Below are 13,371 nucleotides of genomic sequence, written 5' to 3'. Positions count from 1 at the left end.
GGTAGAAACTAATTCCATATGGCATTACTATCACCTCAAGAAGCCATATGTATCTTATATTTCTTTTTAGTGCTCAAAAGGGTGAAATATTGGAGAATTACTCTCCTTAATGTTGGGAAATGTACGGAGTTGGAAACTATGCTCCTTACCAACCATAGAATGATGTTAAAATAACAATACCCCAATTATGTGTAATGGGGGAACTTGTAGTCCAAATGGTCTAGGACGCCTTGATTAAGTGGTCCTATCATGGGTGGTGAGCTTAGGATTAGACATGTGATTTGAGCCTGTGGCATAGCCTACCAATTTAGTTAGGAGTATTGGAGGACTAGATTAATAGTTATCATGCATTATATTCTAGTGATAATATTGGTATTTGTGTTTGTTTTAATACTTATTTATAACTTGACATGTTAATCGATATTGTAGATTATTTTGGTTACTAAGATTTTTATATCACCCCCATAGTTGTTATTATTTTACAAGTTATGCATTTGATGTTAAGGGAAAGAATCAAACATGGATTAACATATTAGCTAATTTGCTATTGTAATGCCCGATTTTATTTTGGGTTGTGTATATAAAGTTAATTATGTGATTTTCATGAGTTTGCCAACTAGGATTGCATGTCATTTTGTTAATTGTACTTGTATTACATCATACTATATTGTATTTTAGCCCAGATATTGTATACGTAATGAATATAGGGTGATTTTATGGTGAAAGGCTAAAATACTGGTATAAGTACAAGCGAGGTTATATATATGTGGTAATAATGAAAGATTAGTGAATTATATAGTAATGGTGAGGTCGAGTAGTGTTTGTTTATGAAGTTGTGCTATTAGCCCTATAGGATGAGATTAGGGATAAAGTGGCCAAATTGTATGTTTGATGTTTTATTGTATATTTAAATGCTCAATCAGAAGTAAATTAATCTATTAGACATGGTTTAAGCTCTATATTGAGTTGGTGGGCATAACTTTTGAGGTTTGAACATATCGATACCCTATATTGATTATAAAATTTAACTTTTGCATTCGAGTATTTAAATTTCATATATAATGTCGGATCATAATGAAACTTATACCATTAGCTAGACTATCGAATAAGCTTTGTGTGAACTCTCGAATTACTCCAATGGGGCATTAGATGCAAAAATAGCCCACATTTGAAGTTTTTCCTAAAAGGTACAAGTACGCCAAATCACCCTCTCTATATGCCACATGCCACAACGCATGGACCACATGCTATGACATTTGTGCTAGAATGTATAAAAATGATATTTTAACCTTGTTTACTTGGGTTTTGGTTGCTTTGCTTTCCATGCTTCCCATACTTTTAAATATCACTTAGTTTGAGCTCAAACTATCTAATTGAAAGTTTTGGTGATCCTAAATGATTTTCAATTTTTTTTCAAATGTTTAATTGATTTAACCCTTCTACATTTACAGTAAGTTTAGGAGTGATTTGTAGATCCCAATTACCATTATGATGTGATTGTGTAGTGATTATGGGTAATGTTGAGATGAACATTGCAAAAGAGGAGTAGATCCTCAAATTTTGTGGATTCCTAAGGTCCTTTTACCACAATTTCCTTGGAGTTTTAAACAGATATGAGAAATAGGAGTACACCGAGTGACACAAGAAAGTCAACTACATTATGTGAGTGTAAGTACAACTGGTGCTCCTTCAGACAGAGAAAAAAAAAAAGCAAGGGAAAAATAGCCAAAGGAGCCCAAGCTGATATATGGACGGAGTGAGTTAGCTGTGCGAGCTGAAGTGACATTGGGTCAGAATGTTGAATCTTTACACAGGGCAAGGTTAAATTGAATTGGTTGATTGTGTAGAGTGTCAAGAGACCTCAGGTTATGCTCTTGCTACCTATTTATAAAAGAGAGTAGCGACGCTTCTTCAATTTTGAATTCTTGCCTATGAAGGTCGCTGATAAGTCGTCAATTAGTTGAGGGTGTGCCTCATCGTGTGGAGACGCATGGGCAAGTGCACCGCTTATCTCGGGTAGTAGGATGAGTGCATGAGGATAGGACATGAGCTCCCTAAATGCGGCATTCCACTAAGTTCTGAATAATTAGGAATATTTTATTTTAATTGTCTTAATAATTATTCATATTTTTAAGCAATAATTGTTATATTTATATTAATTAATTTAAAAATTTGTAGAATATTCCTATATATAATTAATTCTAGATTTAGGTCAATGCTATAAATAGCACCTTAATACGTTTATTTTTTGTACACCTTTTAGAATAAGTTTCTATTTTCTATTTACGTTTTTTTTTTTTTTGGGTTCTCTTTATCTCCTTCTCTCTTCACCTTTTCCCTTCCTCACTTTGCATAGGATGACTAGTTTGGGTCAGATTTGGATTTATAATAAATCTTTTGCTTGATAATGGGAAAAACAAGAGCTTTAAGTCAGGTAGTGCCAGATTTGGGGAAGGTAACTAGAAGGATATCAAAGTCGAGGCAGTTCGGATCCTCTCATAATCTCCTCTCTCCTTTTCTTCTCCTCATATCATCTACACTCTTAGATAATAAAATGAATAGTTCAGATTTAATTATTTTTTTCTAATAAATTTAATTTAACTATTTTATAAAATATTTATCATATAAAAATAAATAAATTTAAAACGTTAAAATTTGATCTTCACAGTTCCTAATTATATACCATTATTAATTTTCTTTGTAAATGAAATTTTTATTTATTTATTTTATGGCAATCGTGTAACTTAAATTTTAACAATTTAAAATTATTTGTTTATTTTATTGAGAGGCATATGATTTAACAAGTTGAAAAAGTTAAATTAACTTATCATGTAATATCAAATTTGAGTTTTAAGATATGCAATCATATTAAATAAATATAACAAAAATATTTTTAAAATACCCATGAAGTTGTAGTTGATAGTAACAGTTCCATATAATTGGGGTTCAAACTAGCTAGAGTGGGTATGTTTTGTTTGATTAAAAAAAAAAAAACAGCAGTGTTGGGGATTCGCTTCCAAGTCAAGGGCTTCATAGTGGTTCTGACATTGGAGGAATCTATACTAGGGTTGTGTAAAAGTCTTTCACTCTTGTCTAACCTAGTTTGAACTAAGATGGTCCAGTTCAATCCGGTCCATATAAATAATGGTCCTTCAAAATCAAAAAGACTGAAAAGATTAGATTATTTCTTTGGGTTAGACTGGACAAGCAACTGGGCATCTAGATCACTTGATCCATTCTGATCCTATTAATTTATTTAATATAATTAAATTAATTTATTTTTGACAAATGCTTCAAGTGTAATTGATGTTGAGGAGATGATTGTATGAAGATTTGTTAAGTTTGTTTCTAAATTGTTGTTGAAGTTTGTTGAGTGCTCTTTTTGTTAAAGTTATAAATTTAAATTATTTGGACTGTAACTGAAATATTTTTTCTTCTTGTTGGAAATTATTAAAGATTTATTATGATTATAAGTGTTTTTATTATCTTATTTGTGTTTATTAGGTTGAAATGGATTATTGCCTCACTCATAGAGGAAAAAGAAAAAAAAAGCTAAGCGAATATTGGACTAACAAAATTAGTCTCCTAATCCTATGGATCAAGTTCGATTTTATTAAACTTTGGGTTATCATTGGATAAGATCGGATTATGAGTTGTTTAACCCAATTCTTTTCATAGAAGAGACTGAACTTTGGGTTAAGTTGAAGTTCAGTGCTGTCCAATCTTTTATGCAGCCCTAATTCATACATAGCCCTCTTGGGATGCCAAAAGCCATGGTATTGAAATTGTTGTCCATCACTATCCTTTTTAAGAGAAGACAAGATGGCTGTAGGTAATTATTATGCATGCTAATTAATTAATACTCTTCCTGTTTTCAAATACAAATAAATTTTAAACAATTCATGCAATTTAACGAAGTTGCTAATCAATAATAATTATGTCCAAAATTAAAATATTTAGACTAAAATACCCTTATGATTAAGCAATTGAAAAAACAAGTCACAAATGCTTTTGTAAAATTGTTGTTTCGCTCATTAAAAAAAATCATATCGAAGTTTTGATTATATTTAAAAATGGAGGAAATATAAATGTAGAATATATGGTGGTTGGAGAAAAAGCAAAGAATTGAAATGCTTAGACAAGAGTGGGGTCTTCGAATTAAAGATAGCATAGTATGTGCCGTTTTTAACGATGCCAACATGACAAAGGACTATAGCTGTAAACCACTTTGAGCTCTGTGGTATAAAGAAGATGGTCCCAATTAGTGGAGCGGATCTCCCTTCCAACATTTCTATCATCTTCACTACTAAAAAAGGAAAAGAAAAAAGAAAAAAAAATTCACGGAGCATCTATATCAGAACGCTAATACCTGAAAAACCGTCCGTCAGATTTGTACTTTATCAACGTTGTTTTGTTGGATCATGTACAGTTTATATATGAATGTTCTATTTAGATATAAATTAATGCTTTTTATTTAAAAGTTTAATATATTTTAAAAAAATTAAACATATGATTATATTTGTATATTTTAATTAAATTTTTATTTTTAAACATGACTAGATTAATTCTGTTTTAATAACAGTTGGATCACAAAGCCTTTAAATTATTGCGCCCCAGTCAGTTCAATAATTGGTCTACTTTTTAATAACTTTATCACAATTATTATTTATTTCTTTATATCTTGTGATCCAAACAAAAGATATATGAATGAATCGTAGAATTGAGTAAATTAATTACCAGCGTAACTTTTGAAGATTCAGAGGATGATGAGAGGAAGGATGATTATCAGTCAATAATATCGTCAACATCGATCATTTCTTATGATAATGGAGGATGGGATCAGAACTTTCATGAATTTCCTCAAGGCTAATAAAAAGAAGCCCTGTCACATCCTAGCAGCCTACTTTAAGAGAAACCAAAGAAAGTCGGTGAATCCAACAGTACTTCGGCTCATGAAGAAGGTTAACCAAAAGGCAAAAGGCAAGTCCCAACACAGATTAATTAAAATAATACCCCTTGATTATTAATAAATAATATTACTTCCCAGATCGCCGCAGATACATATATATCCTTTATTAATTATTAATTAACTGACATTGATATTCTCGGGTAATATATATAATGCAGAAGAAGGCGAAGGTGAAAGATCTTCGATGTTCACGGAAATGCCTGAGGAAGGGGAAGAAGCAGAAGGAGGAACAAGATGGAGATTTTGATGGCACTGATAGATCTAAAAGTAGCGTCGAGGGTTTTGAGAATGAATGATTTAAGTGAACAACAGTAACATTGGTGTAAGTTATGTTATTATCATGAAAATTATATCAAGGAAAAATAAAAATAATAGCTGTAAATCACGTCGTCGTCGTTGTTACTACTTTTGGCCAGAAGTCATGAAAAAATTAAAAATAATAAAAACAAAAGAGAAAAAAAATTATCGAGCAGAAATTACAGAATGTTCTTCATTAGTTTGTACAATACGTTGTACATGACTCCATTTATAATTTTCCAGCCATACATACGCCCTCTTCAACTTTAAGTTAAAGCTTTTCTTTTAATATAAAGATCAAATATCATTAAGAATAAAAAGAGTACATATTAGAAGGCCAAATTAACTAGATAACTAGTTTCATGTGGGTAAGGAAAAACAGCAACCATAACTTGCAAATAAAATTGAAAAGAGGTACGTATGCAAATAACATAGATCTTGAAATAAACGCCATGACTGTAGGATAGACGCATCAGTAGAGGAAGAAGTTGAAATAAACAAATTATCAAAGAATGCTTCGTAGAGCATTATATAGCCATCACAAGCGAGATGTGCTTCCAAGGATTGACTAGAGAAAGGCTACACAGAGAGCAAACCACACGAACACTTTTAGAAGATTGCTTGGTTGCCTTCAAGTGAAGCAGCCACTTCCACACATGATGAGAAAATACGAACCGTACATAACATTCTAGTTTAATTAGACAACACAAATCTTGACCCATGGATTCCATGACCTGCAAAAACATGAACAAGGAAAACAGAATAAAAAAACCATAGGTGAATTCTTGATCTTCAACACCATCACAGAATCACCCCAACTAATGGCCCCTTTTCAGATTCATGGAATTTTCTGGCAGGTTTTCTTATAGGGGATAACCCACCCAACCAAGGATATCATCATCTCTCACAAAGCGCTTTATAGCGAATAAGATCTTATCCAAGAGACCATCCACATCACCATCATATTCGCAGTTTAATTTGATGACTAATTAAAGATGAATTCTCCAAGAAGATAGGTTTATTTCATACGAGTCCCATGTTTATAAAATAACCCTACTTTAGAAGAAGTTAGTAACGTCAAATGAGACTCAGGAATCAAGATAAAAGGATACAAATAATACCTTGATTAAACAGATTTAATTAACCATTAATCTGACTCATTAATTTTTAGCAATTGTTATCAAATGTAAAAATAAAATTAAATTTTTTACCATGCTTCATATCGTCTCTAGAAGATGAGATGCTTCTACAAACTTAAATGAATTTAACTAAACTTCAAGCCATGCTTTTCCAGCTTCTCCTGAGTGATAGCATTAAATCGTTCGACCATGTCAATAGTGAGAAAATTCTTCCAATCACCTACTCGCCCATGTCGGAAAAAAAGATTATATTCCACCCCAAGCAATAATGAACGTTCAGTTCTATTCACTTGTAGACTGCTCAAATTCTCAAAACTACAAAGCTTCAATATATTATCCACAACATCACCATTTTCTTCCTCCTGAGAAAACCCATAACCTATAAAGTTGGCTATCTCCTTCAAAGTCCTAACTGGCTCGTTCTTCAGCTCCTCAAATCTCAAGAACAATATCTTCCATGGCCTCTCTAAGCTCTCCTTATAGTACCCCAACATGTGGTCCCAAAATGGTCCATAAATGCTTAGTCCTCGACAAAACTCCTCAAAGGAATCCTTCACTGAATTGGACCCTTGGGTTTCTTGACTTAGTTTACTCATGAAATGCCAATACGAGACAAACAGGTCCTTAGGGTTTCTACACAAATACACTATCTTACACCTTGATTTTTTCATGGACTCCGACAATAAAACATATGGGATATGAGACGCGAATATCCTTGGTGACGATGACGGAAATGTTGAGCTCAGATCCGACATGTTTTCATGTTGTAGGAGGACTTCCAAGAAGGGAACGAGAACATGAGGGTTAGTGGTGAGGAGAGGATGAGGTTGATCACTTTGGGTTGGGCTTGGATCATGTGTCTTGCGGTTCATGATAGCAAAGATGAGAGCTTTAAGCCATGTAGTGCCTGATTTTGGTGAGGTTACGAGGAGTACATCAGTGTCACGAGCTTGGAACTGGTTTTGGCATCTGAGAACTCCTTGCTTTAGCTTCTTGAGAAACCAGAAACCTTGGTATTGGAAGAGTTGGCGTTGAAAACTATCCGATGATTCTTGGGATTTGTCTTCCTCAGTTTCTTGGTGGTTATTGGGAAGAATATCAGTAAGACCAGAGATTTTAGAGTTTTCAGCAGCCATGGATATATATATATATATATAGTGCTGGATGCTTATATAGAGAAAACAAGTATAGCTTTTTATACATCAATGTTTGAGAGGGTAACAACGTCCGTTACTGTTTGAGCGAGAAATAAAGCTCATAATCGAGGCCATTTATTCTCTTATTTTGCTTTTGAAACCGCGTGGTCCATAATCAAATAATTAAAGCTGCTCCATCATTAAGATGAAGATTGATCGTATCTTGTAGACAACGATCCCATCACTTCACACTTTACCTTTGGGCAGCTTTTTAATTTTCTTTCTATCCTCTGTGTGCTTGTTTTCCCTATTATTACTATTATTAGCCTCGCTGCTTTCAATATAAAGGAATTGAGGTTTATATGTGCTTTAGCTTCGCTTTCAAAAGTTTTGATAAGTGATGAGATATATTTTATAGATGTGAGAACCAATATATCTTAGATAATAAGTGAATAAAGGCATGGAGAAAAAAGTGGCTCCTCTCACGAAAACACTGTTAACAAAGCCATTCTATTTAATTGTACCATTATTTAAAATTTAATATTTTTCTAGTAATACAAATTTCAATAAATTTATATCATTCTATTAAATTTAATTTTATGGTTATATTATTAGACAAACTTGTTCTTTATTGTTAATTCAAGTATATATTTCATTGTTTCATTAAATTATTTTAAACCAAATTTATTAGTTCTATCTTCATAAATTTTTTAATTATAATTTTGATTGAGATGTTACTCACCAGAAATTTCTTTGGCCTCAAATATCTTAGCTGACCTTACAACTCCTATAGATCATTGAGGGGTTCTATATGTGTGTGTGTATATATAGATATATATTTTGAAAGAGGAAGCACAGTGTAGTTATCTTTTTTGTTGAAACTATATATTGTGTTATACAACTATAATTTAGTGCTCCACGTCTATAGTTATATCTTAGTTTTAATTTGATGGCATTTAATTTGCTGGTGTGGAGTTAATCTCCCTTACTAAATTGGTTGATATGTTTTATTATTGTAGAAATTTTGAGATGTCAAAGTTACGGGGGTGACTTTGTTGAAATTTCTACAAAGCACTCAAGCATTACAAACTTTATTATTATATATATAACTTATATATTGATATTTAGCTTAACCTCTGGTTAATCAAGGCTTATGAAATGTAAGTTCATCTCATATTTTATGCCGATTAACGTTTAGTATCGGGGTGTGACAATATAAATATGGCTTATATATATATCCATTGTGGAGGAAAGCTTAAGTTACTAAAATAAACTTGAGACATGTTTAAAAAAGAAAGAATGGTAGATTTTCTTTTAGGTTAATGTTGAGGCCAATGCTCAGCCATGATGGTAAACATTAATGATTAATTTCAATGTTGCTTTGTACATGAGAAAAGTGAATATTAAAATATTTTCATTACCTATTCTGCAAAGTCCTCAATATTATCTAATTTTAATTGATTTGTGAATATACACTTCATCAATTTTAATTAGCAAATATTACTATTTTTATTTATATACTTAAGTTATTTGATTTCTCATGACTAAGTGATAAAGCTGTTTTTTATTTTATGAAGTTATATAGAATCGCTCATTCTCCCCAAGTTTAGTAACTATATTATATTTTTTTTTCTTTTAACTTGGATTTAAATACTTGAAGTTACCCATCTTAATCCTTTTAACTTTATTATTGAGATGTTATTCACTGAAAATATCTTTGGTCTCAAGTAGTGTAGCTAATCTTATAACTCCAACAGATCATTGAAGAGGCTTCCTACTGAATTGAAGTTGAGTGAGACATCATTTTGGTTAGTTTCTATCTTGACATAAAACTTGAATTTATGTATATTGTATTTTATACATTTTATTTTAGATGCTCTACATATACAATAACTAGGGTCCTCTTGTTGACTAATTATTATTTATCAATCTGTTGATATTAGCAGATCTCCCTGTTTTTATTGTATTTTGGGAGATCTTTTTTTTTTTTTTTTGGTTGGGGAGGTTCAGCCTAAACTCCTACAAAAAATTTATGACTTTTATTAGCATGAAAATTATATATGTAAAAGTTCTACCCTGTATTATGAATGTGTTTATGTTTAAAAGTCAGGTGAGTTAAAACTTAAGAGATGTGAGTTCCTTTACACATCTCGTGCCGATCATACCTAAATTTTAGGGCATGACATCTCCATTTTTTTTATCCTTTGATTTTTCTTTCTCTCCTTTCATTCTTCATCTTTTTCTACTTTATTCTTTGTCTTCTATCCGTTCTTCGTCTGATTCTTTACCTATAGGATAGTCTATGCCGTCTTGGAGATAAAGCCATTAACCAAGAATTTAAGCATCATCACTGATCTGCTTACAGGGGGAGACCAAGGGACTTCGTTATGATTTTTGTGGGGACAATCCGAGGGTATTTTTTCTGATTAGTTCATTTATTTTATCTTCATTGCAGGGATCACTAAGAGTATGGAATCGAAACTTTGTTCATTTCATCTATTTTTGTTGCTGAAATTCATTTATCTGATCATGATCTAGTATAATCAGCTGGGGTTTCATGGTAACAACTCTAATTTCCTCTGTGACTAGGATAATTGCTGCCCTTCATACAAGAGTTTATTGTAGTCAACGACCCTCTATTAATATGCATGCTTCTTACCTTCGCTTGTGTTTGCAGGCCTTCTTTTGTTTACTATTTTTTGGCTATCAGAGAAGTAACCACATAACTATTCATGTATTTTTCATTTAATAAATATTTTATATAAATTTTTCTTTTTAACAAATACTTTAAAACTTAGACACAGATTTAACAAATATTTTAAGACATAGAGAAATATTTAGATACATCTTATATACATTTCTGAAAAATATTGTTGCCAAATTCGTTTAGAATTCTGTCATTATTTATTAAAAATTTAATTTTAAAAAAATAAAAATATTAGAGGCAAGTTTAGATATGAATAAATTTTATCTCTAAGCTAGTCATTCCCAAATCTGTCTGCAATACTGTTTATTTTTTTTTTAATTTAGAGGCTAACTTTGAATCAATTTTTGATTAATGTAGGGACAAAATAAGAGATGGTTGAAATAAATATGTTAGAGATCAAATGCTTTTTACTTCCAAATGTGTTTATAATTCAAAGTAGAAACAGATTTAAAGACAAATTCATATTTTTTGGATTATCAAATGTTTTAACATATGTTTAAAAGATATTAAGATGCAAATTAATTTTAAAAGTTGTTGAAAACATTTAATCCTTGTTTAGTGAGCTTCACAGTCAATGAGAATAAAAAGTTTGAAGTTTGTGTTCAAAAATATTTATATTCAGAATTTATAGAGTATTTACAAATATTTTGTATATCATTATTGAACCCTAGTTTTGATAATTACAAAAAAAAAATTTGACAGGAAAATTTAAGAGTATTTAATGATAGTTAAGGGTAATTGAACTCATATGCTTTAAACTCTAATTTCTATTTTCTTTTGTGTCCTTATATTTATATTATTTTGCCTGTACCGATATAACCATGAATCTCCTAATATTCTAAGCCATTATTCTATGAGATGCTTTCCAAGTTTAAGCATTTGGTTTTTCTCAGGATCGCTTCTTTAGCTATTTAGTTTAAGAATTCTATGAGAAGTATTTCAATTGATTTAATCTCTTTCATTTATTTTGGACACTAAAGCTTCTCTGATTCTTTTCACTATTCCTCTATACCGGTACGATGTTGTTTCTACCGGTTTCTTCGCCTATACCCATACAGTGGCACTTGTTCCCTTATAGTTTCAACTATACAGGTACTAAGTCTCTTTATACTAGTATAGTTGCCTTTGTTCCCTTGAATCTTCACTCATACCAATATAGTGGCATTTATTCCCTAAAGTTTCTCTTTATACCCTTAATGTCCAATATTCCAGTACATCCTTTATTTGGGTATAGACCTCTCTTATCGTGGTACAAACACCATTTATTCTGGTATAGTGTATATGTAATAACCCAGGGAAAAAATTTAAGTGAAATGTAAATTTATGGTGAGATAATTTAAATGTATTGTATTGATTGTTTTGAAAAGTTATACTAAGAGAAAATGTTGATCTAGTGGAAATTAAGCTAACAAGTTATCCCCAAGGTCCTTGGTTCGAACGTTGGTGAGAAGAATTTTATTTTATTTCAATCTTCATGAAATTATCAATTTTCCCTTTTTTTACAAAAAAATAATAATATAACATCATATTTTAAATTTAAAAACATTAACTTTAAATTTCCAATCTAAAACATGAATTTTTGAAAGCTATTGTTTTTCAATTTATTCTATTAAACAAATTATATTGTTGTTTGGCTGTATATGATTTTACAAGGAAAATTATATAACTCAATTATTCAAGATAGAGAATGTGGCTTGGAAAGTTAAACTTGATTTCTGTATTATCTATAAATTATATATATTTATTCTAAGTCTATTAATTTTAGTATATTGAATTACTTTCTCTTTAATTTTCATAATTGTTGTAAATTATTCATTTTAATCCTGAAAATTATATTGTTTGTTCATTATTCATTGAAAAGTATTTGGTTTGGTCCCAAATAGTGTGGCTAACATTATACATTATTCATTTTCCTTGTCTTCCCATGCATGGTCTAACAAGTATAAGTTAGATCAATTCCATTACATATCAAATGATCTTTCAATTCTATTGGTCTTATTCTTCTTCTATAACAACATTTTAAACAAGAACATATCACTCCGCAGGTCTTGATTATAACAAAATGCAAACTAAATAAACTCATATACATTATCCTAATATTCTCTAGATAGTCGATTAGCGGGCATTCACTTACGATCTATATCACTAATATAGTCATAGCAATTCAAGAAACAAAGACTTAGATTAAAAAAATTTGGCAGAGTCTTCCCTAAAAGAAAAACCTCTCATATAATCAAACAATTATATCCTATAACACAATACATTTAAACTATATAAATTAATTTATCCAAATAAAAATTTGGTAGAATAATACACCAAAATTCTATCAATCAATTGCAATTTAACAATAACCTCATTTAAAAGTGAAACCTTCCATTAGTCATAATAACATTCAACTTTAAGTTTAATTAAGAGAAAAAAATTTAATGGTAAAATAAACAACCACATATACTACATAATTTCAATATAAATAACTTCAATAACAAATTATATATGTGTTTATACCTAACTTATTCCAAAACCTATATAATAATTTATTGTAATATTAATTGTTAAAAAAATACCTCCAGTAGCTTTTTCGGCAGTCTTCAAGCGACAGACGACGGCTTCTTAAGAACAAGAGGCATGGACGGCGTCAGGCTCTTCAAGTTGAGAGCCAACCGTGATGGTGGTAGCAGCCAGATGTGGTTCGACTTTCGAACAGTGACGCAACGGTCTTTGAGCAGTGGTAACAGGAGTGCGAACAATGGTGATCAGACTTTGAACAACGGTGACCGGCTTTGATTGGACGGACAATAGTGCGGGACCAATGGATGACAGCAAGGGGCTTCAATTTCAAACAGCATGGGTTCTACTTCTTAGGTGCACTTGTGAATTGATATGCTTGAATGAAATTAACTATGATGAATGAAAATTGATATAACAAAAACTGTCAAAAAAATAACATAAAAAACCTTCAGGAGCATGCTCTAGAAGGATTTCCCTTTTAGGAGCACTCGCAAAGGTTTTTATTTTTTTTTTAAGTTTTTTCATTTAAAATTTAAGAGCCCCTTTAGGTGCGCTCTTTATAACAGCTCTCCTAAAGGGTATAATTTTTTTATTTAATATTTTAAGGAGTGCTCT

At 31.0% G+C, this 13,371-nt stretch overlaps 1 protein-coding gene across 1 annotated transcript; it reads right to left on the bottom strand.

Moving 5' to 3' along the window:
• Window positions 1-5,445: 5,445 nt before the first annotated feature.
• LOC129323032 (cytosolic sulfotransferase 5-like) lies at window positions 5,446-7,627 on the bottom strand. Its single transcript, XM_054969570.1, has 2 exons — window positions 6,478-7,627; window positions 5,446-6,000 (listed from the first exon to the last, which is right to left on the bottom strand). Exon 1 carries the CDS (start codon window positions 7,539-7,541, stop codon window positions 6,531-6,533), a length of 1,011 nt encoding a protein of 336 aa, XP_054825545.1. The 5' UTR covers window positions 7,542-7,627; the 3' UTR covers window positions 5,446-6,000; window positions 6,478-6,530.
• Window positions 7,628-13,371: the final 5,744 nt, after the last annotated feature.

The sequence above is a fragment of the Prosopis cineraria genome, unplaced genomic scaffold (assembly GCF_029017545.1).
Source record: "Prosopis cineraria cultivar Desert tree isolate PC_DT_omini unplaced genomic scaffold, ASM2901754v1 PC10, whole genome shotgun sequence".
Classification (NCBI taxonomy): Eukaryota; Viridiplantae; Streptophyta; class Magnoliopsida; order Fabales; family Fabaceae; genus Prosopis; species Prosopis cineraria.
Note: the sequence above shows the minus strand (reverse complement) of the source record. Positions and strands in the feature narration are given on the sequence as shown.